Source organism: Stegostoma tigrinum, chromosome 1, assembly GCF_030684315.1.
Source record: "Stegostoma tigrinum isolate sSteTig4 chromosome 1, sSteTig4.hap1, whole genome shotgun sequence".
NCBI lineage: Eukaryota > Metazoa > Chordata > Chondrichthyes > Orectolobiformes > Stegostomatidae > Stegostoma > Stegostoma tigrinum.
In genome coordinates, this window is record NC_081354.1 from 18,421,146 (window position 1) to 18,445,211 (window position 24,066).

The 24,066-nt window shown below is 40.6% G+C and overlaps 1 protein-coding gene across 4 annotated transcripts in view; it reads right to left on the bottom strand.

Annotated features, from left to right (window-relative positions):
- LOC125462192 (janus kinase and microtubule-interacting protein 1-like) overlaps window positions 1-24,066 on the bottom strand; it is a 334,030-nt gene that overhangs the window by 55,305 nt on the left and 254,659 nt on the right. For all 4 annotated transcript variants that reach the window (XM_059638150.1, XM_059638124.1, XM_059638093.1 and 1 more), the window contains 4 exons: window positions 16,865-16,963; window positions 15,165-15,263; window positions 9,126-9,179; window positions 5,304-5,369 (listed from right to left, as the gene is read on the bottom strand). In XM_059638150.1, coding sequence (XP_059494133.1) covers window positions 5,304-5,369; window positions 9,126-9,179; window positions 15,165-15,263; window positions 16,865-16,963 — 318 coding nt within the window. The remainder of the gene's footprint in view (window positions 1-5,303; window positions 5,370-9,125; window positions 9,180-15,164; window positions 15,264-16,864; window positions 16,964-24,066) is intronic.

The following is a 24,066-nucleotide window of genomic DNA, read 5'->3' on the forward strand; positions in this document are numbered from 1 at the left end:
TTAAAACTACCAGGAGCATTTTGCAACTTAAAGATCAAGTGGACTTATGTAATGTACACATTCATTGCACAGGATTGCACACTATTCATAGTGAGATGGAATACTTCATGAGGCAGAGCCATAACAGAAATCTTGGCATTAAGGGAAAACTGCCTCGTAACAGCTTTTTTGGATTTGCTTTTTAAGTTGCAATTTCACAACCTTGTAAGTGCACTCAGACTTGTCCAGAAGACTGCAAACAAGGAACATCACTCTCTTTTTTTCACATGAAGAAGATAACACAAACTTTGAGAGTCTAGAAACAGAACTGAAAAGACAACAGAAGACCTAGGTGCACCCGATCAGCTACTGAAACAAAGATTGGCCATTGTGCTGCGGACATCATCATTCCATCATTGATAAAACTGAAATGAACATGGAAAAAAAACACAACTCGCTCATTTGGTCCAGACTCTGATATACAGAATTTGTTTCTTTACCTGTCTGTATTTTATACCCTTAATATTTGTGTCTGTTTCTGTCAGTCTAATCCGTCAATGAATGTGTGTGTTTGGGATATAAAGAGGTGTAGCTTAAATCATACAGCAGTAAATTAGTAATTTATTTTTTGTCATTTGTTAAAGAATATGTTTGTTTACATTAAGCAGTTACATTCCTGTATGTAAGGAGGATGAAACCTGGTGTCTGTGACTCTTGTCCTGAACAGCAACTCATGAGGCAAGCTGACCACCCTGATAGTTTAATTAGGTATTTACACATTTCTAATGACTTGTGGAATAGTGGGGCTTGATTATTGATGCACTCTTTCTAATTGAATTGTGACAAAAATGATATTAAAATAACCAGAATTCTTTGATGTTGAGAATCCCTCTGCAGCAGATATAAGGTTTGAGTCTTATGGTGAACTCATTCCCGGAGTTTTAGGCTAACTGACAATTTTCCATGGTTCAAGTGCTGTGAGGAGCTGTCGTTTACCTCCTGCTCTTTGGACAGTTGCTGGGGTCTTCAGTGTGAAAGGGAAAACATTTCACATTGTGTATAATAACCAAACCTCCTAGCATCCAGCGTGTTTGGGTAACTTTCAAGTGACTTTATTTTCCAGATTCTTCTCAGTAATTGCAAACAACACCTCCAGGTCAGCAACCTGCAACCACCGGTCATACAGGAGGATCGAGGATGTAGCCAGTTTGCAATCAGAAATAAAATATTGGCTTGCACTACATTAGAATTCCATTACCCCTGCAGCACTAGTATCACAAGGGCACTGACAAGACTCATCAACACTTGCAGACTCTCCATGATATCTGCATTTACCTTATCGTGCTATAAGACAAATAAAAGCATTGGCCTTGTTAGCACTGTCGTTGTGCAGTTGAGGCTGTTATTGTTCATGTGGGTTGGTGAAAACAGCCACATAGCCCATTCTCACTCCTGCGGAGACAGTATTACAGGTTGCTGCAGACATTCAAGGTGCATAGCATTAACGTACTGGCCTCCTGTGAAAGTCTAACGACAAAAATCATCAGCTTCCAGATGCATTTTAACATCATTAGCCCATCAGCCCTTGGCTGATTAATACTCCTCCTACTTTGCTTCATTTGATGCCTGAGCTTTATTCATTTAACCAAGTCAAAATATCCTCCTATCCCGTCTTCCTCACACATTTATCAAACTTCTCTTTAACTCATTTATGATATTTATCTCAACTGCTCCTTGTGCTAGCAAGCTCCACATTCCATTAGTCTCTGGGATAAAGAGTTTCCTTTGAATTGTCTTGAAAAAGCAACACAATGTTAAAAATTCTTCATTCTTCAGGATGTACTCAAATTCTGCTCACTGCCATCAACTGTACCAGAGTATGTTACTATTTACTGCATAATCTCCACAAATATTGCATTGTATAAAATGTTCGTTACATAAAGATGAAAGTAGAATTGATCGGTGGATTTTAATGCCCTCCACAAGAGAGAGTTTGCTGCTTGGGGGTGGGGTGTAGGTTATCACTTAATCAGGTGCCAACTTTGTCCCAATTTAGTCCAGGCCTGAAAGCCTGGTGGAGGTAACTAAGGCCCGTTTATAGGCCTCGGACCACCTGTGCTGTGGAACAGTCACCAAGCGGGGAATCTGAAAAGGGAATCTTGTTGTTTGTGATTATGGACTCCAGGAGAAGGGGGGGGGGAAGAATTGTGAGGACAGGGGCAGGGATCCCTCTTTGTCAGGCACCCAATGGCTGATCGAGGAATGCAGCACTGGGAAAGGGGGACCCGATAAGAGACAAAGCCCAGACCTTCTACCATTACATTCCTTTCTACAACCCTCATCCCACCTCCACTGACCTGTGGTTTGGATCCCCTCACTGATTCTGACCCTCTGCTGGGGACACTACCAGCAGGTGCCAGCTGTTCCTCCCCGGAACCTGCAGGAGAGAGGAGCTGCCAGCTTCTAATTAGCCAATAGCTCTTGCGGGTGGGGGGGCAGAATTTTCACCCCAGGGTGGCCCAGGGCAAGGCCCACTGCTGGTCACAGACTAGTACTTAATATGGCATGGGCTTCCCCAAGGGAGGAGACATGAATCTCCCACCAGCTCTGTACCCAGCAGGCAAGTCCTTGCCACCTGGATTAAATTACTCCCAAATGGTAAAATTTTAGGCGAGGAGACAGGGATTAAGGAAATCAATCACCAAATCCTCATCTTAGTATGGCAATATTGAGATTTACAAAGGATGGAAGGTGCAAAATGACTTTCTTACGAATGCCATTTAACACACTGAGCTCATGAAACATCACTGGAGCATTCTTGAAAATTAAAGCAAATGCATGTGAAGGAAATTAATTTGGAAACATCATCTGGTTACACCTAAATAATAACAGAAAATGTTCATCTGGTCAGACAACATCTGCAAAGACAAGCAGAGCTAATGTTTCAGGTCAAGAACCCCCCATCAAACTAAAAGGTGATCGACCTGAAGTTTTAATTCTGTTTCTGTCTCCACAGATACTGCCCTGAGTTGCTGAGTGCCACTAGCATTTTCTATTATTATTTCATTTATCCAGAACCCTGCGGTTCTTGCTTATATTCAAGCAGGTGATTAATGCACATTCTGGGGTTTGGCTTACTCTTCGCTAAATGCAGCTGAGCCAGCATTCACTCTAGTCTGGGTAGACTGGAAGAATGAATGGCAGAGTGGGGAGCTGTTACAACAGCATGCTCAAATTTGTAATGACTAGAAATTCTAGGGATGGGTGCATGCCATTTTAGAGATTCTACTGGATACCAAATGTATACCACTGTTAATTTCTGTCACAATTCCTGTAATTTATTTCCACAATAAGTGCTCAGGAGGTCATACAGTTGTTGCTTGATTAAAAAAAAGTCCCATGAGAATGAATGCAGTTAGTAATATCTATTATTACAGCTGCAATGTTTACCAGACAATAGCATGCTAATCAGATTGTTTTCCTGTAACTGAAGCAAAATCTGCTTCTAATGTGTTTTTGACACCCATGACTGCATCTTATTGTAAGAAGCTTCAGTAAGCACGCTGAATGTAACCAATCTGGGGACATTTGAAAGGTATCCCTTTCCACTATATCGTATCATAATGAGCTTCATTAGATGACAGAGGTTATCGTAAGAGATTGGGGTTTTCTAACTTTTGGATAAAACCAAAGACTCCTAAATGGAGAAAGATTTAACTGCATTATTAGAAAAATAAATGGCCAGCTTAATGGCAAAATTGTTGTGCAGTACAATAATGACCAAGATAAAAATTCAGTGACATATCATTCTCACCACCAAGATGATCTATTTCAACCTTTGTAATATAACTTGCATCTATCCCAGTTAATATGCTGCTGACACCCTCAGCCTCAACTATGTTAACTGTAGACTCAACTAGTTCAATACTCTAGCACCTTCCTGACATTATAATGAAAATATCTCTCTCTCTCTCTCTCTCTCTCACACTCACACACACACACACACACACACACACACAGACACACACAGACACACACAGACACACACAAACGCGGACCATACTATTCCAAGCTCTCTTCCCCTCTGGTTCTGATTGCTTGTGTAGCCCCAATTTTAATCACTTGACTTGCTTTGCTTTAGGCTGCATGACCAGACTACCCTCCCTAAGCTCTCTCAGCTCTTTTAAAAAGCTCCTTAAAAATATACCTCTGAGCAAGTGTTTAGACATCTGTCTATGCGGCTGAGTGCCAAAATTTGTTTGAAAATGCTCCTGTGAAGGAACCTGGGATGTTTTACTGAGAGACATTGCACACGTTCAAGTTGTTAGTATTGTCAAAACAGTAAAGATAACAGCAATCAATAAATGATGTGCTGCTGGAGTAGTGCAGGAGTCGAGGGATCTGCAAGTGCTTAGGTCAACATCATGTGGAGTTATAGACAGATTGCTAATGAAGTCTTTCACATTAATACATTCGCCTATGGTTGAGGAACTGGCCAGACAGCAGCTTGTTTTCTCAAATGCAAGAGGAGCCACATAGAGCTGTGTAAGTCAAAATACAATGATGATGAAGACTACAAAGCAAACTCACACAGTCAAAGTGCAGCTTATATGAGCTGCATAAAACATTGATCACAAGCATGTTTATTACAACTTTCTAGAGTGAACACATGATTTTATCCTTAGCTGATCCAGGCCATCGCTTTTCTTTTTGGTACAGTGATGACAAGAACAGTAATTGGATCTTTAGTAACTAATAAGTTTAACCAAAACTCTTGGTATCGATCATTAAATCAGAACTTGACAGAAGGAGCTACCAATACGACACAGTACATAAATCTGTAAGCTTAAATACGGAAATAACTGCTAGAATAATGAAACTAAGCAGCAAATTCAGAGACAGAACGTCAGACACAGATTGAAATGGTCACTGTGTTCTCAGGCAAGGGATGAGGTTGAGAAGGTGGTACCTTCATCGTAACCTTAGTCAGTGGAGGAATAAAATTTATGTTGCTTCAGTCACACTCAATCAAAAACCAGCTGTCCAGCCAGTTGAGCTAACTGGCCCCCTAGTCTCTATGCATGTGAACAACAGACAGATGAAAGACCCATGGGACCTCATGCTAATTCACTCTTACCAGATACATTTTACGCAAACAACTCCCACCAAAATGGCTGTGTAGTGACACTGGTGATGAGTATAGAGAGTGATCAATCTACTTTCTGAATGCTTTATTCCAGTATGCAAACTAATGTAAGTGGTACACATTCAGCTGTATGAATGCACTTCCTGCTTCATAGAACAATCATGATTTGGAAGTGTACCTTCTCACAAAGCGAAAGCACAGTACGAGCTTGAATTACTGCAACCTGCTCTTCATTTCTTAGGTTCTGCAACACAAAGGTGCATAGAGTATTGAAACTGAGCTTGAAGGGCATAGCACAAACATTCATGATTTGTTGGGAGGGAAAAATGAGATGAACAAATGAGCCAGATGCTTCACACAACTTTAACCCCAATTAAAATAAATTCTCCATGCATTGACTTAATATATTACACATGCATTAAATTGTGAGCTCTTAAGTCCGCTTCGGAGGAAAGGAAGACTTGCATTTATGTAGCACCTTTCACACCCTCACGATTTTTCAAAAACATTTTATGATTTGAAGCTTAGTTACTGCTCTTATGCAGGAAAAGTTTTCACACAGCAAGATCTCGGAAGTAGCACTGTGATAATGGCTAATTTTTAGCTCGTTGAGGGATATCTGTGGGCTAGGATTCAAAAGAGAAACTGCACTGCTCATTCCAATTGTGCTGGGATCTTTTAATTCCACCTGAAGGAAAAAGACATTTAGTGTCCCACCTAAACAAAAAAATCAAGGAGATCTGGCGACCATTCTCTGAGGTACAAATAAGCTAAATGTTCAGATTTTCTGGTAAAACTGCATTTTCACAGCATTGCATTTTGTCATATTTGGCCAGTCACAGGTAATGCCTTTTTTATGCTAAAAGAAAAACAAATGTTTCAATATTAATTTACTAAAAATAAATGTTGAATTAATTAATTAAAAAGGTACAGTCTCCTACTAACTGCATCTTGATACTGTCAGTAACAATGTCTGAGCTGCAAATTCTATTAATTTCACAGTGTCTCTGAGAAAGAGGATGATAGTGGTGAAAGGGAGAGAAAAAGATTGCTGCACTTTGGCACACTTTCAAACATTCCACAACACAATACTCCTATTTCAAACAAAACAACTTATGCAGAGTATTTTGTTGACAGCATCAGAGAAAAAAATCATGCTGCTAAAAATTTGTTTCGGTTTCTCACAAATATATGAGATCTCATACAGAAACCCGACAGTGCGGAAACTGGCCTTTCAGCCCAACAGGCCCACATCAACCCTCACAGCATCTCACCCAGGCCCCTCCCCTAATCTACACATCCCTGAACACTATCGGCAATTTAGCATGGCCAATCCGCCTAGTCTGCACATCTTTGGATTGTAGGAGGAAACTGAAGCACGTGGAGGAAACCCACACAGACATGGAGAGAATGTGCAAACTCCACACAGACAGTTGCCCAAGGCTGGAATCGAACCCAGGTCCCTAGCACTGTGCGAGCCACTGAGCCACCCTGTTGCCCATTCTCACAGAGAAAAAGAAAGGATCACAGCTTCACAATGCAATCACTTGGAAATTTAGCTTGCGCTTTTACTCTTGGCTGTAGCATCCCGTGATCATACAAGAAAGTAACAGATAGAGAGCTTGGTCTAATTCTTTCCTTTCACTAATGTTCTTAATGTCACCTTACTTCCCAGAAATAAAAAAAATTGAGTGTGCCCTAAACAATTTTGTTCTAACTAATTTACAAGTTTACTTGCTCATCCCAGTTGGTACAGCCATTGCAAAAAAAACAGTTCCTTAAATATTGTATTGGCTACTGCTGGGCAAGATGCATCCAAAACAGTTGTACATATGCTCTCAGCACACACTGCAACACTAGCGCATGCACAACTGCTCCTGACACCTTTCTGGCTCATGGGAGGAGTTTAGATTGATCAAAGTTCACCTCATCAACGTTATTCATTCCAGTTCGCAGTGAGTGCTGGCATCTCAATCTCAAGAAGATTTCATTTTGAACCTTGCCTCATTAGGAATGATGTAAGCTTTGTGTAAGGAGCTTCAACACAACCCAGGCAGTTCAAGACAATGGGACGCTTAATTCCAGGCTCTACTTTGAAGTCTCACATTGACTATGCTACTTATTAAATGTTTTAGTCGAAGTAACTTTATTATTGCAAAAGAAAGTGGAGCCCTTAAACTAAAATTTTGAATCAATTTCCCATTGTGGAATTGAAGAACCTCATTTACTGACATTTCCTGAATGTGCATCATCCTAATTTATTGCCAGTAGAGAAAGATTTGCAAGATGGTATCTGAACTAAGTACAAGACTGTGCAAACAGCTTAAAACTCTAAACATCAAAAAAAGGGTAACTTGAGCTTTCTTGTTAGTCTCTGTCAAGTCAACTTCTTTTTTAGTCTCAATGCAAGCAGCTGAAACTCTGACGCTGAGCATGTGCAGGTAGTACTGAAGAGGTGGGGAAGCTGTAGAAAGATTCCGACAGTTCAGGAGAGTGGCCCAGGAAATGGCTGATGAAATTCAATGTGAGTAAATGTGAGGTTTTGCACTTTGGAAAAAAGAATAGAGGCATGGACTATTTTCTAAATGGTGAGAAAATTCGCAAAGCAGAAGTACAAAGGGATCTGTGAGTGTTGGTCCAGGATTCTCTAAAGGTTAACTTGCAGGTAGAGTCAATAATTAAGAAAGCGAATGTAATGTTGTCGTTTATCTCAAGAGGGTTGGAATATAAAAGCAGCGATGAGCTTCTGAGGCTTTGTAAAGCTCTAGTTAGGCCCCATTTAGAATACTGTGTCCAATTTTGGGCCCCACACCTCAGGAAGGACATACTAGCCCTGGAGTGTGTCCAGCGGAGATTCACATGGATGATCCCTGGAATGGTAGGTTTAACGTATGATGAATGAGTAAGGATCCTGGGATTTTACTCATTAGAGTTTAGAAGGTTGAGGGGAGATCTAATAGAAACTTACAAGATTTAGAAGGGGTGGACGCTAGGAAGTTGTTTCCATTAGGCGGGGAGACTGAGACCCGTGGGCACAGCCTTAAAATTAGAGGGGGTAAATTTAAAACTGAAATGAGACGACATTTCTTCAGCCAGAGAGTGGTGGGCTTGTGGAATTCATTGCCACGGAGTGCAGTGGAGGCCGGGACGTTGCATGCCTTCAAGGCAGAAATCGACAAATTCTTGATCTCAGAAGGAATCCAGGGCTACGGGGAGAGTGCAGGGAAGTGGAATTGAAATGCCCATCAGCCATGATTTAAATGGCGGAGTGGACTTGATGGGCCGAATGGCCTTACTTCCACTCCTATGTCTTATGGTCTTACGTGCAGAAAGTGCTGGGGTGCTGAGTGTTGTGGCACTCAAACACAGTTTTGTTGAAAGCGTGCATGCAATGGTCACTTCAAAATCAAATACAGAGGTAAAATTCCTCTCCGAAATTCAAATGAACAGATACTGATGCTTGTCACTTGTGCTTTCAACAAATCAAATCCAGCCAAAAACTAATAAAATTAAATGCTTTAACTTCTGTGGGGGAATCGAATGAAACAAAACGGCACCCTCAATCCAGTTCCCAGTCAGTGATTTATAACTTCAGACTGCCCAGAGGTGAGGTAATGCTTCTTGCAGAGACTTTGTGGGTAGCTAGCGCGAAACACAGGAATAAACATTATTGAGATGGAGCAGGAAGTGAAAGTTTAATGTTGGGACAAGGTACAGGGTGTCTTGTTCAGATCCTGCTGTGTGACATATCATCGACGAATGCATGATACTGACGCAGGACATCAATAAGATTAGAAAATTTTATTCTCCAAGTGGTATTATTGCCCACACTTTGAGAGTTTGCCCCAGAATACTTAAAGTTGACAGAATAACCATTGGATTTTGTCGCAGATGAAACAACTGAGGGGGCAGCACAGAATGGAATGAAAGGTGCCAGAAACATGAACCTGCTAAATTTGGACTCTAATCGATGAGACACGCTGATCTGAAGTAACCTTACCCCATTATCTCCCAGGATATCAAGTTTCTTCATTAGGTCAGGGATAACCACATCCTGAAAGAAAGGCTCAATGTCATTAACAAAGAATTAAATCAATGTAACAGTCAAATGAAAAGATCATTGAAATGAGAGATAAATAAAAGTAAATTAACTACTTATTGGTGATGATGAGTTTCCTTCATTACATTTCTCAGAGATATTTTATTCCATAAGTTTTCCAGCTGCAGGTTTTATTGAAGGGACTTCTTTTATTGGGAAGTCAAAGACCAACGCTATCAAATCATAGGACATGACCATCATTGGAGTCATGGGCTAATTATTTGGGGTCACAGGTTCTGATACAGCAATGTGATTGGTGCTGGGATGTGAACTTTAACCTCTAAATGGATTATCAACTGGGTAGATCCTTGAATTGCCACTCTTCTAGTATCCTGATTGGTTGTTCAGCGCTCCGCTTGTCTCACTGGGGATTTTCCATGGATGTGCGTGTAACAAAGGAGTTCCCTCGAAAGCACACTCAGAGGTACTTGGATTGTGCACGATGGTGTATGGAATGACAGTCTGAGATGTTCCCTTCCATATGTGCTCATGGTTTGTGATTGCAAAGCCCCATTAGAACACAGAACATAGAAAAGTACAGCACAGTACAGGCCCTTCGGCCCACGATGTTGTGCCGTGGAATAATCCTAATCCAAAAATAAAATAACCTAACCTACATTCCCCTCAATTCACTGCTGTCGATGTGCATGTCCAGCAGTCGCTTAAATGTCACTAATGACTCCGCTTCCACGACTACCGCTGGCAAAGTATGAGAGTTTCAAAACAGCTGTGGACAAACTATAGGCCCCACTCAACAACTCTTTCCACAACCAGCCTGGCTCCCACCCCTCCAGTGCCCCCCGCTTGACAACTTTCCATTCTTCCACTCAACAACTCTCACCCTCTTCCACTCACCCCTCTCACATACAGGGTTGTCTCAACCGTCAAGCTCTGATATGAGGCTGCAATGGGAAAACATTTGGAAATAATAATATTGTATGCTGGAAGAAATAAACATTGGTCATCACATAAACAAGCAAATATTGCAGATGCTGGAGATCTGAAATACAATCATAAAATGTTGAATGCACTGAGCATATAAGGCAGCAGGAATCAGATTATGCCATTTTCAACTACACAATTGGTGCCCAGAAATTAGTCTGGTTGAGGTCACCCTGAATCTTCAGAAGATGTCATACCAGTTCTCAACTAGTGTAAAGTCTAAGGAGGCATTTCACAGACAAGGGCAGGCTTCCCATGGTAGCCCAGAAACTCCTTGAGCATGGCACCAGTCAATTTGGTCAAAGTAATCTCTGCCAATGAGCCTCCGCTCCAGAAACAACAGGCCAGAATCAACAACAAATCCCCACATTTAAACAACATCTTTAGTGCAATAAAACATCCCAACACTCTTCACAAGAGCAACAAACAAAGCCTAACGCTAACCCTAACTCTTCACAAGAGCATCATTAAACAAACTCTAACACTGAATCACATGTAGTGGACTGAATCAAATATGGAGGGTGGGGTCTCTGAAGCACTGTATAGATTTCAGGGAGGAACCCATCTACAGTTGGCCAACATGCCCTATTGTAATTCTTCAGATGATGGATTTTTCATTATCATGAGATGAGATCTCTGCCTCGTTCCAGGTGGTGGAGGTGCTGGTGTTGGACTGGGGTGGACAAGGTCAAAAATCACGTCACCAGGTTACAGTCCAACAGATTTACTTGAAAACGCAAGCTTTCGCAGTCTCGCTGCTTCTTCAGGTGTTGGTGAGAGAGGTGGCATCAGGCACAGAAATTATAAGCAAAAGATTCTGAAGAAGGGTCCAGACCCAAAATGTCAGCTTTCCTGCTCCTCTGATGCTGCTTGCCCTGCTGTGTTCATCCAGTTCTACACCTTGTTATCTCAGATTCTCCAGCATCAGCAGTTCCTACTCTGAGTCATAGAATTGACTGATTAAGATTTAACAGCCGCCTTAGGTTTGTTCACACATTCACATCAGTCCTATGACCCTTTGACCTTTGTTTATAAATTCTGTGTCAGATGCCACCTCCCTCACTGACACCTAAAAGAGGAGTGAGGCTCCACAAGCTTGTGTTTTCGAATGAACCTGTTGGACTATAGCCTGGTGTCGTGTGATTTCTGACCTCCCTCCTGAAGGAAGTTCTACCTTATATAGGGGCTGGCCATCAGCAGGTTGGCAGCGCCACCAAGTGCCCATTGCCAGTACAACAAGAGGCCCAAGAGTAAGTCTGACCCTGGATGGCCCCAGGATTCCGGTAATTCCAGAAATTTACTGAAGCAGGCAGGCCTGCAGTGAGTGAGATGAAGGGCACGTTGGTAGGATGGGGAATGGGTGGTCAGGGAGAAGAGGGATGGAAAACTGAGGGTCAAATCTGTCCAATAAGGGAGAAAGAAAAAGACATCTGAATTTCTATAACAGTTTTCACAATTTCATGATTGCCTTAAGCTTTCAGCAGCTATTGGGATTCTATTCAGAATCACACAATTGTTATAGTACAGAAGGTAGCTTGTCAGCACCAAGTCTCCACTGGTATTCCAACTGAGCATCTCAACAGCTACTATTCACCTGCCCTTTCACCCTGCACACACTACTTTTCATATAACCAGCCAATTTCCCTTCTGATGTTTTGATTCTACCACACACTCAGGCAGTGCATTCCAGACCATAACCACGCACTGCATAAAAAGGATTTTCCTCATCTTGCTTTTGTTTTTTTTTATAAATTATGCTAAGTTTGTGTGCTCTTGTTGGCCCCCAGTAGGGACATTTTCACTCTATTCAGTCCATCCAGGCATGACATGTCTTCTTTCTATAAGAAGGACAATCCCAGCACCTCCAATTTATCTCCATGACTAAAATTCCTCATCCTGGCATCACTCTCGTAAATCTCTTCTCCTATCTCTCCAATGCCTTCATATCCTTCCTAAAGACCAGCACCAGAAACTGGACACAATACTCCAACTGATGTTGAACTATTGTCTTACATAAGTTCAGCATCACCTCCTTGTTCTCGTACCTCTGTTAACAGTGCCTAGAACATGTTGTAATTTGTTATTTGTTCTCTCAAACTATCAGGCTACCTTTTAATGACTTGTCTACATATTCATCCAGGTCCCTCTGCTCCTGCACTCCCTTTAGAATTACAGCCTTTATTTGGTGCTGTTTCTCCATCATCTTTGTACCAGATGTATCACCTCACACAATTCTGCATTGACTTTCATCTGAAATCTATCAGGTCACTCCAACGTGTCTGTGTTCTTCTGCAGTTCTGCACTGTTATTTTCGCAGCTCAATGAATTCCAAAGTTCTGTATCATCCACAGGCTTTATAATTGTCTCCTGAATTCCAAGGACCAGGTCATTGATAGAGGCAAAACAAGGCAGGCAACAATAAGCCCTGAGGAATACTAATACAAAGCTTGCTCCAGCCTGAGGAACATCCTCTAAATATTACTCGCTGCTGCTTAGCACTCAGCCAATTCTGTGTGCAGGCAAGTTGTATCCATTGAAGTGTAATCATGGTTGTAATCATTGAAACTACTTACTTGCCTAATTTATTTAATCCTGGAAATTCCATACTAATTACCTGCCTAACTCCTTTAAGAATTATTTATAGAATCAGCTTCCACCATTTTTTTCACATGGAGAGTTCCAGATCTTGGCAACCTTTTGAGTGAAAACATTCCCTTCATCCCTCCTTATTTTCTTGTGTGAAGGATTTTCAGTCTATGACCTCCGCCTACCCGTGGGAGAAGTTTTCCTACTTTTTCAAAACCTCTCATTCTCTTTCAACAGTCTTAACTTTTCCAAGTTCTCCTCATAACTAGAATCATTCATTGTTGATAACACTGTGGTAAATCTTCTCTGTACTCTTTCTGGGACACTTCCATCCTTCTGGAAGTGTGGTGCGGAGAATTATCCATAACAGCCCAGCTGACATCTAACCAAGGATTTAAGAAGTTCTAGCATAATGGTTTTGCTTTTATATTCTATAAATCCAAATAAATCAATGCCTTTTATTCACCTAGCCAACTTACTGTGATATGGTTAAAGATTTGTCGATATTGCCACCAAGGTCCCTCTGCGCATCTAAACTTTCTAAATCATGCATTTATAATACACTGTCTCTCCACATGAGCCTTCTTAAACTGTTTCAGAGTCCTTTTCGCTGAACTCTACCTGCCATATGACTGCTCATTACATCATCCTATGGTCAGCTTGAAGTCTATAACTATCCTCACTATTATGCCTTGGATCATCCTCAAACTTCATAAAGCTGCACCCTACAGCCAATGCAGCTGAGATAGTTTCTGAAGACTGAAAAGAGCAATGGATCCAAAACTTTCAGTCAGGAAACACCACTGCAAGCCAATCTACATAAAGCAAACAAATGCACCACCATCCTTTGTTTCTTGTGACAGGACCAATTGTGAATCCATAACACTACCTCCCTCTTAATTCCTTGATCTTTCCTCTTCTTAATAAGTCTCCTTTGAGGACAGTAAAGGATTAACCAATATTTTAATCGTAATTCGTGGGCATGCGAGTAAGATATACCATGATGTTATGAGGTTACATGGGAATGTGACCTCATGGAGAAGTGGCTAGCAAAGCTCCACTCTGTGATGCTTATGTATATAGTTCTTTGACAATAAATACTGATAGATCGCTCTTATCTGTGTCCAGTCCTGCCATGTCTCAAGTTCCGAGAACTCCTAACAATATTCCTACGCCAACACTGTTGAATATCTTTGAAACATTTGTAGAAGACAATAACTCTTGCACTTCCTTGATCAAACTTCTCTGTTATTTTTCAAAGAATTCAGGTACAATAGGCATTCAGGATTTGTCTTAAACAAATCTAGACTGGCTTTCCTTGATCAATCTATGCCTTTCAAAATGGAACATACTTGAATCCCAGACAATGATTTCCAATAACTACCTGTCACCAATATATATCAAGTATGTAGTGTCCTGGTTTATTCCTTTCCCTTTCTTCAATAGTGGTATTATATTAACAGTTTTCTAGTTCTCCCACACTATTCTTTTATCCAATGAGACAGTAAAAGATTGTGACCAATGCCTTGTCTATTTCTGCCCTGATTTCTTTCAGTAATCTAAAATGTATCCCATCTGGTGACTTACTATCCTTCAACAATGCTTATCCTTTAAGTGCATATTAATTGCTATCTTGTCCATAACTTGTTCATCTCTTTTACTGTGAGCTTCATATCATTGTTAGCTTAATGAAGACTGATGTAAAGTAGTCGAGTAATTACTTTGGCATGTCTTATGCTACTATGTAAAGATTTCCCTTTAGCTCCCTAACAGATACAACTTTTTCCCCTAAATAACAGTTTACAATTTATAAAGCACTTTAGGTCTCAATATATGGTGGTTTGCTAATCATTTTGCAGAGTCCCGCTTCTCCTCTTAGAAATGACTTCTTGAACTCTCTCTACTTTTCATCTTTTTCCCGGTTATTGCAGGAAACATGGCAGCTAATTTAAGCACAGCAAGGCCCCCCCAAATTGCAACTGGTCATTGACTGGATGATGTGTACTTAGCTGTTGATTGAGGGGAAAAGCTGGCCGAAACAGCTTGGGGCTTTCATCTCCTCTCTCTTGAAATAGTGTCACCTTTCCCATCTGTTGAAATGGCGAGAGGGGACCTGAGCTGAATATGTCTTTTGAATGTCTGACATTAAGGTCAAAGGTTAACGTACGTTAGTCAGACACATCTTACGGCTTGCTTGTATTCAATACAGTCTCTTCCACATCTTTCTGAAGAAACATTCAGGTAAGCTGCGTTGCTGTGAGAAAGCCTCAAAAGTCGGTGCTACTCAAGGCTAAAGTTTGTCATGTTGCAAATGATGTGATGCAAATGTAAAACATATCCAAACGTGCAAGTTAGACTCTATAGCACCCTGGTGCCATAGACAAGACAGTCTCTGGTGAAGAAAAATTTTACCTTAATACCCTCTTGCTGACAATAGAGCTGAAGGGCACTTCCACTCTCAGAAAATGCTGATATATGCAAGTTATAGGCTGGTGATCTTCGTTCCCGCTCCTGCAGGCAGGAAACATGTCTAATCAGATCCAAGTCACAATTATGAAAAACTTAAAATCTCAGAATAACACATTAAGACCTTAGCATAACATTTAGCGTTGAAGTATTGCAACTGCTGTGAACTCCAATTTCATAGCGAAGACTTCCTATTCACTTTTTGGTTTGGTACTCCCAGGTCTTAATGTTTACAGGTTGGGGGTAAAGATGGAATAAACTTCAAACAGCTTTCGTATTTTTTACTGAAGCACGATTGAGGTTACTTTAAGCAATGTAAAATTTTCAAAGAAAAAGGATTTCATGATAAATACATTATCAGAGCCAAAACTTAACTTGCTTGAGTTTTGCTCATAGTTGATGATTTTCCACAACATCACAGCAATTAACAATCTTCAGCTGAGGATTACTTGGTGAAACCATTTATGCAGATGTAACAATGACTGGAAAGTTTACACTTTCTGTTGTATATCAGAAAACCTAATGCCAGCTACTATTTTAACTATGTTTTCCATACTTACTTTATAACTTGCTTATGGAAGAGTGCTGCTGCTGAAATGAACCGATGGAAAAGCAGGGATATTGGAAATAAATGGATTTCAACTGAGTCATGCTCAAACGTGAGGAGTCGCCCAAAAACGACAGGAAAATAATAGATCGCGTGAGCTTATACAACAACTAAAAAAGAACAAAGCTTTTGGGTTAGTGCTCCTGCATAGTTTTGAAATACAAGGTTTGCACCACTCTTAATCGCCAATGCAACAGCGTTAGGCCAAACTAAAGGCAAGATGAATATTCTTAAAACATATATGGTATCCTAGTGTGATGTACATGCCATAAAGTAATATTACGGCAACGAGCTCCCTGAAAATCTGGCACAGTTCTGAATAAATAATTATTTTTGTGATAGAATTGAAGAGAAGTCTGTATTCCAGATGTTGAATTTTGGTGCATTAATTGTACTCATGCTTAGTCTTATATTTCTTCCCACAGCAACTGCACGAAATAAACTGGTTACATTTCTCAGTTATGCTTCTCAACTTCTCAGTATCGTCTGCACTGAATTGACTGCAGAATGCATTTCAATTATGTGCAGCACCTCACAGCTGTGATGTGAAGCTCCTGGCTTTCTATCAGACTCTTCAAAGTAAAACAAAAGCAAATCACAATGGGAACGTATTAAAAACCATAATGTGTATAATGCATGGTAACAGAAGCAAACTTGGACTCACATTAGTGATTGATAAATAATGCAGGATTATGAAACACAAATGATGAATGCAATTAGGAGCAAAAACAAAATCTTTTTTATTATATGCAAAAAATATTTCACTATAAATACTTTATAAATTATACTCTATCTGTACATTTCAATCATTCTCTAACAATCCTTCCAAATATGTTTCAAGAATTTCTTGACATCAAAAAGTCAGACTGTGAAACAGCATCTCAATTCTTCTGAAGTGAAATAGTAACGCTTTAATAAAAGGCAGTGCTCAAAAGTGCTAGAACACAAGTAACTACATTCGATATTACATCACGTATGTTCTCCTTTTTGGCTCATAAACGTCTGCTCCGTTTGACACTTTACAAACACAATGTCTTACTTCGAGCTCTAAGATTCTGAACTCTAGCAACTCATTCTGGTCCTTTGCATCTTGCATCTCATTCTGTAGTCTAAGCTCTTCCTGTTCCAATTTATGGATCTGTAAAATAATTCAGAAGTGTAGGTACAGATTTTGGAATTTAACTGATTTTATTTAACAGCCATGGCATCAAAATATCATCATTTTAAAGCAACAAAATTCCAAATTTCAGCAACCCCTCTGGGTCTCTAGTACAAAATTATCCCAACAATGACTGATAGAAGATTTTGAGGCCTGGAGTTTCCACTGACCAAATGCAGAAGTTTGCAGAATTCCAAGCACAATTACAAATGAAGTTTACCCACAGTACTAGTGTGAAAAATATCAAAGAATTTCATACTTACCCAAACCATAAAGCAGGCCACATCACAAGTCTGAATTAAGCACTGGTGGAAATTTCTGCTGATTGAGGCAATTTGCAATACGATAATAGAAAATCAGCACTTTTGAGCACTTGGGCACTAACTTAATGCTTTAAAAGCTTTTTCGATATAATTTTCTTAAATTTGCAAAGAAATGTGATTAATGTGCACAAAAGGGTGACACAGAGTGGCTCAGTGGTTAATGCTGCCACCTCACAGCACCAGGGACCCGGGTTTGATTCTACCCTCGGGCAAGTGTCCGCGTGGAGTCTGCACATTCTCCCTGCGTCCATATGGGTTCCCTCTGGTTTCCCCCCTATGGTACAAATATGCGCAGGTTAGGTGGATTGGCCATGCTAAATTGCCCACAGTATCCAGGGATGTTCAGGGTAGATGAATTAGCATGGGAAATGCAGTGTTATAGATTTGGGGTGTGTGCCTGGACAGAATGCTCTTCAGAGGGTCAGTGTGGACTGAATGGCCTGCTTCCACATTGTGGGGATTCTATGATTCAAAATAACTAACACATGCTTTCTCTCAACAATTATTTGTGATTTAAAATCAGTTTACTCTCCGGTGATGGACACTGAATAAATGCTTACTTTTATGATAACCCCATTTATAGCTGTATTAATAAACTGCATCGAGTTACCACTCCTAAAATATCAAGGATAATACTTTAAACAAAAAAAAAGTACATTTAAAAATACTGTTCAATTGTGCTTGTTTGTGATTTAGTTTTTTAAACTTTAGGACTCTCACAGAAGCTGCTGGTAAACCATTGCACAAATAATTGTGTCCTATTATCAAAACTTCTTTTTATTTTAAACATAGACTTTGATTCTCAAGACGGTCAATTTCCATCCCATTTTGTTTCCAGAATATACAATTCTCAGCACAAGCATATCACAGCCAGTCTAAATAGATAAAAGTGAACCTTCCTTTGAGTTACTCATATGCAACTGAGCTTGAGTGGAAGCTTGAAGAAGAAAACATTCCTCTCAAATTTGGAGCAACTTAAGTTCAGATGTTCAGTTGCACCCAATGTCTATTGGTTAAGATTACGAAAAGTTTTGACAGGGTAAATAGAAAGATATTATCTTCTCTTGTCAATGTGTCCAGAATAAGGAAGATCGAACACACTCCTACAGTAAAGACTGATTAGGATGTTGTCAAGTAGAAGTCTTGTATTGTAGAAATCTGGAACTTGTCCTGCCTAAAAGCTTTTGAGGTTTGGTCAAATGAAAACTGATCGCAAAACATCTGAGATTGATAGACTTTTGCTACGTGAGACCGTTAATGAATAGCCATGATAAATGGTGTTAAAATTATCTCAGTTATGGCTGAAGCAAAGAGTTGAATGAGCCACTCTTCATTCCTAAATCTAGAAGGCCTTTTTAGTGGCTCAGGCTTTCATTGAGGGTTTTCTAAACTTCTGGACTCTTACGAAGCTGCTGGTTAAACAATTTCTTAAAATAATTTTTTTTAACATTAGGCTTTGATTCACAGATGGTGAATGTCCATCCCATTTTGTTTCCAGAATGCGCAAATCTCAGCATGCGCTAATGACAGCCAGTTTAAATGGATAAAGTGAACCTCTCTTTGAGTTACTCTTTAACAAAGAGCGCAAACCAATGACAGTAAATAACACTCTCGTCATCTAGCACATGTAGAGGGATGAAGGAACTAAGTGCATTGGAAGATTATTGCTAAAAGAGAAGGGCAAATAATCTTGACTGCCATAAACTTCAAACAATTCTGTCAAAACAAGTAGAACATCAAAAGGTAAGACGAACTGATCAGAGCATTCAAATAATCAGAGAAAGCGGAAGCCAAGCTTAATGTTTCTAAACACAGCTGTAATGGAAGAACAGCTGTATCTCCAGAAGAACTTTGCAGGGTGATCTTCATTTGGGACAAAAATACAATCCTGTAATAACGTGCCTCCTGGTTTGTTGCAGTCATTTGACCTCTATACCACAAGGTACTCCTTGCGACTCTCCATCTTACAGGGGCTCAACACAATCTTTACAGAAATTCTGAATACACAAAGCAAAATCACTCTGAAATGACAGGATCGGTATGACAAGAACAAGGATGCATCATGATCGGTTCATTTAAAAGGTAGTGAGGGCATTGTACAATCTGGGAGAGGATGTTAGTTCCAGCTCCAATCATACAACTCTACGCCCAGTGCTGGAACACATATTGTGATATGCACTTTCCTAGCTGTATCCAATGCCACATTGATGGAACAAATTTAAACTGACAGCAAATGTTAAAGTGATAAATGTGGTGGGATTTCAATCTGTCTTCATTTTCAGAGAATAAAACGCTGACTGATAGTCCCTAGATAAGGGAACAAATATGTTTAAAAGTACATAATAATTAAAACCACAATTTTGAGTTTAAAATTGAGCTTACAACTCGAACAGCTCAAAGAAGTCATAGATCAAATAGTTTAATTTCCACACCTTGAAAGTGCTACTTATTTGCATTATACAAGCCTCAGCCATAAAACATATTGGAAAGTCCTTACATCACGAGAGGTGCTATATGAAGTCCAAATGTGTGCAGGTTCAGAGGACTGGCCATGTTAAATTGTCCATGGAGTCCAGGAACGTGCAGGCTAGGTGGATTTGCCATAGGGTTACAGGGTAGGGTAGAGAGTAGGTCAGGGCAGGATGTGCTTCAGTGGGTCACTGTGAACTCCATGGGTCGAATGGCCTGCTTCCACACAGTTGGATTCTATAATTTTATAAATGCAAAGTTGTCTTTTTTCTCCTAATAGGAATGAAAAACTGGGAGACCTGTGAAATGAGCTGTATGTTTGGCTACTGCCCATTTTCCCCAACTGCACAAAGTGTTCCCAATGAACATCAAAGCAACAAAGGCATAATTTTATCATGTCATGCTCAGCCTGCTCACCTGCTAAAACAACTAGAGGACTCAAGCTTATTTTATTTGGTGGGGTCCAAGTTGCAACAAGAATTTTGGAAGCTTTATCACTGAGTCCTAGCAAGCTTTCTCATCCTATCTTTCCAAGCTCACTTCTTTACTGAATGACCACATCCCTATGGCGGCTCTCTCACCTGATTTCTGCTCTACCTTACCACATGCAGTTCCCAGAACAACTCACCACTCAGCAGATACCTGCCCAACTCCCGCACTCCACACTGCCTTTGAAGTGCCGCAGTGGATGAGTGAAATATTCTTGCTCATTCGTGGACAAAATTGGAACATAACAGAGAAGGGAAAGATGGCACTATGTTTCTCTGATAGGGGGACATGGAGGGCCGAGAGGATGGCATGGTGCAAATAAGAGGTGCTCACTTCTTGGGCAACTGGCAAAGGAGACGGTGCCACCAGCCCCTGCCAGCCGAGTCTGAGACTGATCCACTGAAGCACATCCTGCCCTGATCTACCCCGTACCTTACCTGTAACCCTGAGGAAAGTCTCCTTAGCCTGCATGTTCCTGGACTCCATGGACAATTTAACATGGCCAGTCCTCTGAACCTGCATGCCTATGGACTTCATATCGCACCTCTTGTGATTTAAGGACTTTCCAATATGTTTTATGGCTGAGGCTTGTATAATGCAGATAAGCAGCACTTCCATGGTGTGGAAATTAAACTATTTGATCTATGACTTCTTTGAGCTGTTAGAGTTTGTAAGCTCAATTTTAAACTCAAAATTGTGCTCAGGGCCATCTCCAGGGTGCAGAAGATCGGCCAGCATTGCAAAAGGAAGGGCAATCACATTCTCTGCTCTGCCATCTTTGCTACCTCACTATCACCGCTACTGTAACCGCCTCCAACCAAGGCTAATGCCCCTCCCCGTTGCCTGAAACTGCATTTGAGTCTCTATGTAGGCATTCAATGAATTTTGCACCAGCTGACAGAGGTTTATGGCCACGTACAAGAGTTAATGGAGAGAGGTCTGCACCGACAGCCTAATGCACCATCTGCAAGCAAGGTGAACAATGTGAATGCATATAACTGGTGCTTCTGATACAGAAGGCCAATATCCCAAGTGCTTGGCTCCCTCTGTGCAAGGTTACAGCTGTGAGAGATCTGTCCAGCAGTGGCTGTGCCAGGAAGGTGCCACGTACAGACAGGGTCAATGCTGCAGGAAGGCCACAAAGTAAACAATAGCATGCCTGTGTCCTAAATTTTCCTGGCCCTGTGGTCTACACTGTTCCTCTTCACAAGTCCAACACTTGATCACTGGTCATAGACCCCTCCCTCCCATGTCAAATCACAACTGAAGATGTGGAAAAGAAATGTGGGTATAAGGAGCCAGGTGGTGGGAGAGGGCCTGAGTAATGTGTGTTTGGGACCCATGAGTTGGAATGGAAGTGCAATGGTAGTCAAGGAGTAGATGTGGAGACGAAGTAAAGTTTTATGAGGGGTCAGGGCTAGACAGCCTAACAGTTTCACAAAGCACGAGGGACAAAGTCCCAGATAACTATAGTGAACATTCTCACCACTACACGCATCCGACCCTGCTCCTGATATGGCTGCACCAAACTCTACCCTGTACCCAGATTCCTGAAGTGAAAATTGGGGCTGACGGCGCTTGTTAAACATGGCAGATCTACTAAATTGGGAAATTATGCAATTTAAGCTACTTGCCTTGGGAGCAAAAATCTGCCCCACATTTTTCAAGAGTCACAGGAAGATGTTAGGAAAATTAGGCTTTACAAATGACTATACATTATACTATACTTCCAGATTAGAATGACATGGGGCCCTTGAAGACAGCTAATTGTCATTTCTGTGTTGATAAACGTCTGATACAATTCATGTTGCCATTAGATGGGGTGTGAAAGGCAGAAGGTCCAAGCGTAAGAATCTGGGAGAACGCCAGCGGGAAGGCAGAGGCAGCCAAACATGTGCTCAAGCAGAGAAAGCATTCACTCTGGTGTGACCATGCAAAATGTGGACAGGAGCTCATGCTCAGATTGGAAAAAAGCCACATAGGTACAGATTTAAAGAGACTGGAGATTCACCTAGCTTGAGTTTGAAGCAAGAATCTATATAATCCTCACAGAGGAAGTAATTTCTTTGGATTAGAAATTATGCAGCTGGGAATTGAATAAGAAAGAAACAAGCCATCTGGAGCAGAGCACAATTTTGAACTGGTTCCTGGAGAAATAACTGTTTTCTCAATATCCCACGAGGGAAAGATTTTTTGTTCTATTTAAAGCTAAATGGGAAACTTCTAGTCTGTAGTTGATGTATAAGTTGCATGCTAAGTAGTGTTCAGAAAATGTTGCCTTTGATTGCCAGGTAAAGCTTGAAATCTTATTGTGTCCCCCTTTCAGTCAGTTACTGGGAATTCACATATTTTCTTAAAAATCATTAGTCTCTGAAGAGTTGGAACTGTGCCCCATTAGGTGTAAAATTAAATATAAGAAAGTAAGAATGAGGAAGGTGCAAAGGGTGTGTATGAGGCAGCAATAGCTGTATGTGTGCTATAGATACTGTGCAGTTTTGTTACAGAAATTAGCAATTTCATCACCAGCAGTTTGACAGCCACCATTTATGACAATGGGGCAATGACAGCCCCTAATTGTCTCCTGTAGCTTTGCTGGAAGATACATGGAAATCCTGAAAAAAATGTTGCTATTACGTGTTCCCAGAATTTCTGCCTAAGTAATAGCTGACACCGAACCTACTCACACACCAATTGCCATGTCCTTTTTGCACACCAAACCAATCCCCAACCCAGAAATTCTAGCACAGGTATTCAGCATTGTGAGGAGAGTTTGAGGTCTTCAGACTCTTCACTCATCCACAAGAATGAATGAGATTGATGAGGGGCCATTCAGCACACGTCTGTTGTGGCAGATTAGAGACTCAAATGGAGATATCAAAAGTGTTTCTTTTCAACAATCCATTCTTGCCTTCTCCCTCTCGCCAAAAGCTCTCCAGTGCTTCTGTTAATTGTTGCCAAGTAACTTTAAATATGGTTGATGCTAAAACGTATTAACAAAGAGGAGCATTCTGGCTAACAACATTAATGACAAATTATAGTACTGGTGGAGAATAAGAGAGAGAAAGAATACATAAAATCTGGAATTGAGAGTCCAATGATGACAATGAATCCATTGCTGATTGTTGAAAAAACCCATCTGGTTCACGAATTTCATTTAGGGAAGGAAACTGCCACCTTTACCTGGTCTGGCCTACAAGTGACTCCAGACCTACAGCAATGTGGTTGACTCTTAACTGCCCTCTGAGTAATTAGGGAGGGGCAATAAATGCTGCCTAGACACTGAAGCCCTCATCCCGAGAATGAATAAAGGAAAGAAGCTGAAAAGGAGGAAAGTAAAGAAAAAGGAAAAGAGAAAGAGAGGAAATGACAAATAAAAGATGAAAATAAATTAAAGCAACATTGGGGATTACGGAAGGAAAAACACATTTTGTTTAAAACATTTCCTTTTGCACTCATTAGGGACATTTGCAACAATTATGAAAGTAAGAGTGAAACAACATTCACACTATAAGAAAGAAGAGTATTGGTTGGTCAGCAAATGGGCTCTGATTAGTATAGGCATTGCCGTGTACAATGCACCTGTTAATGATGACTGACAGCTAACTGACAAGTTTATTTTGTGTCACATGTTTGTACACTAGATGCTACATATATGGATACACAGGGCCCTGTTATTTGCAAACAGAAAGAAAAAGTAGATACACTGCACCTATTTCAGTTGAACAAATTCAGCGACAGCCACTTATTCATTTCTTGGGGCATTGCTTTGGTGAATAAAAGAAAACCAGCCTGGGTTTAATG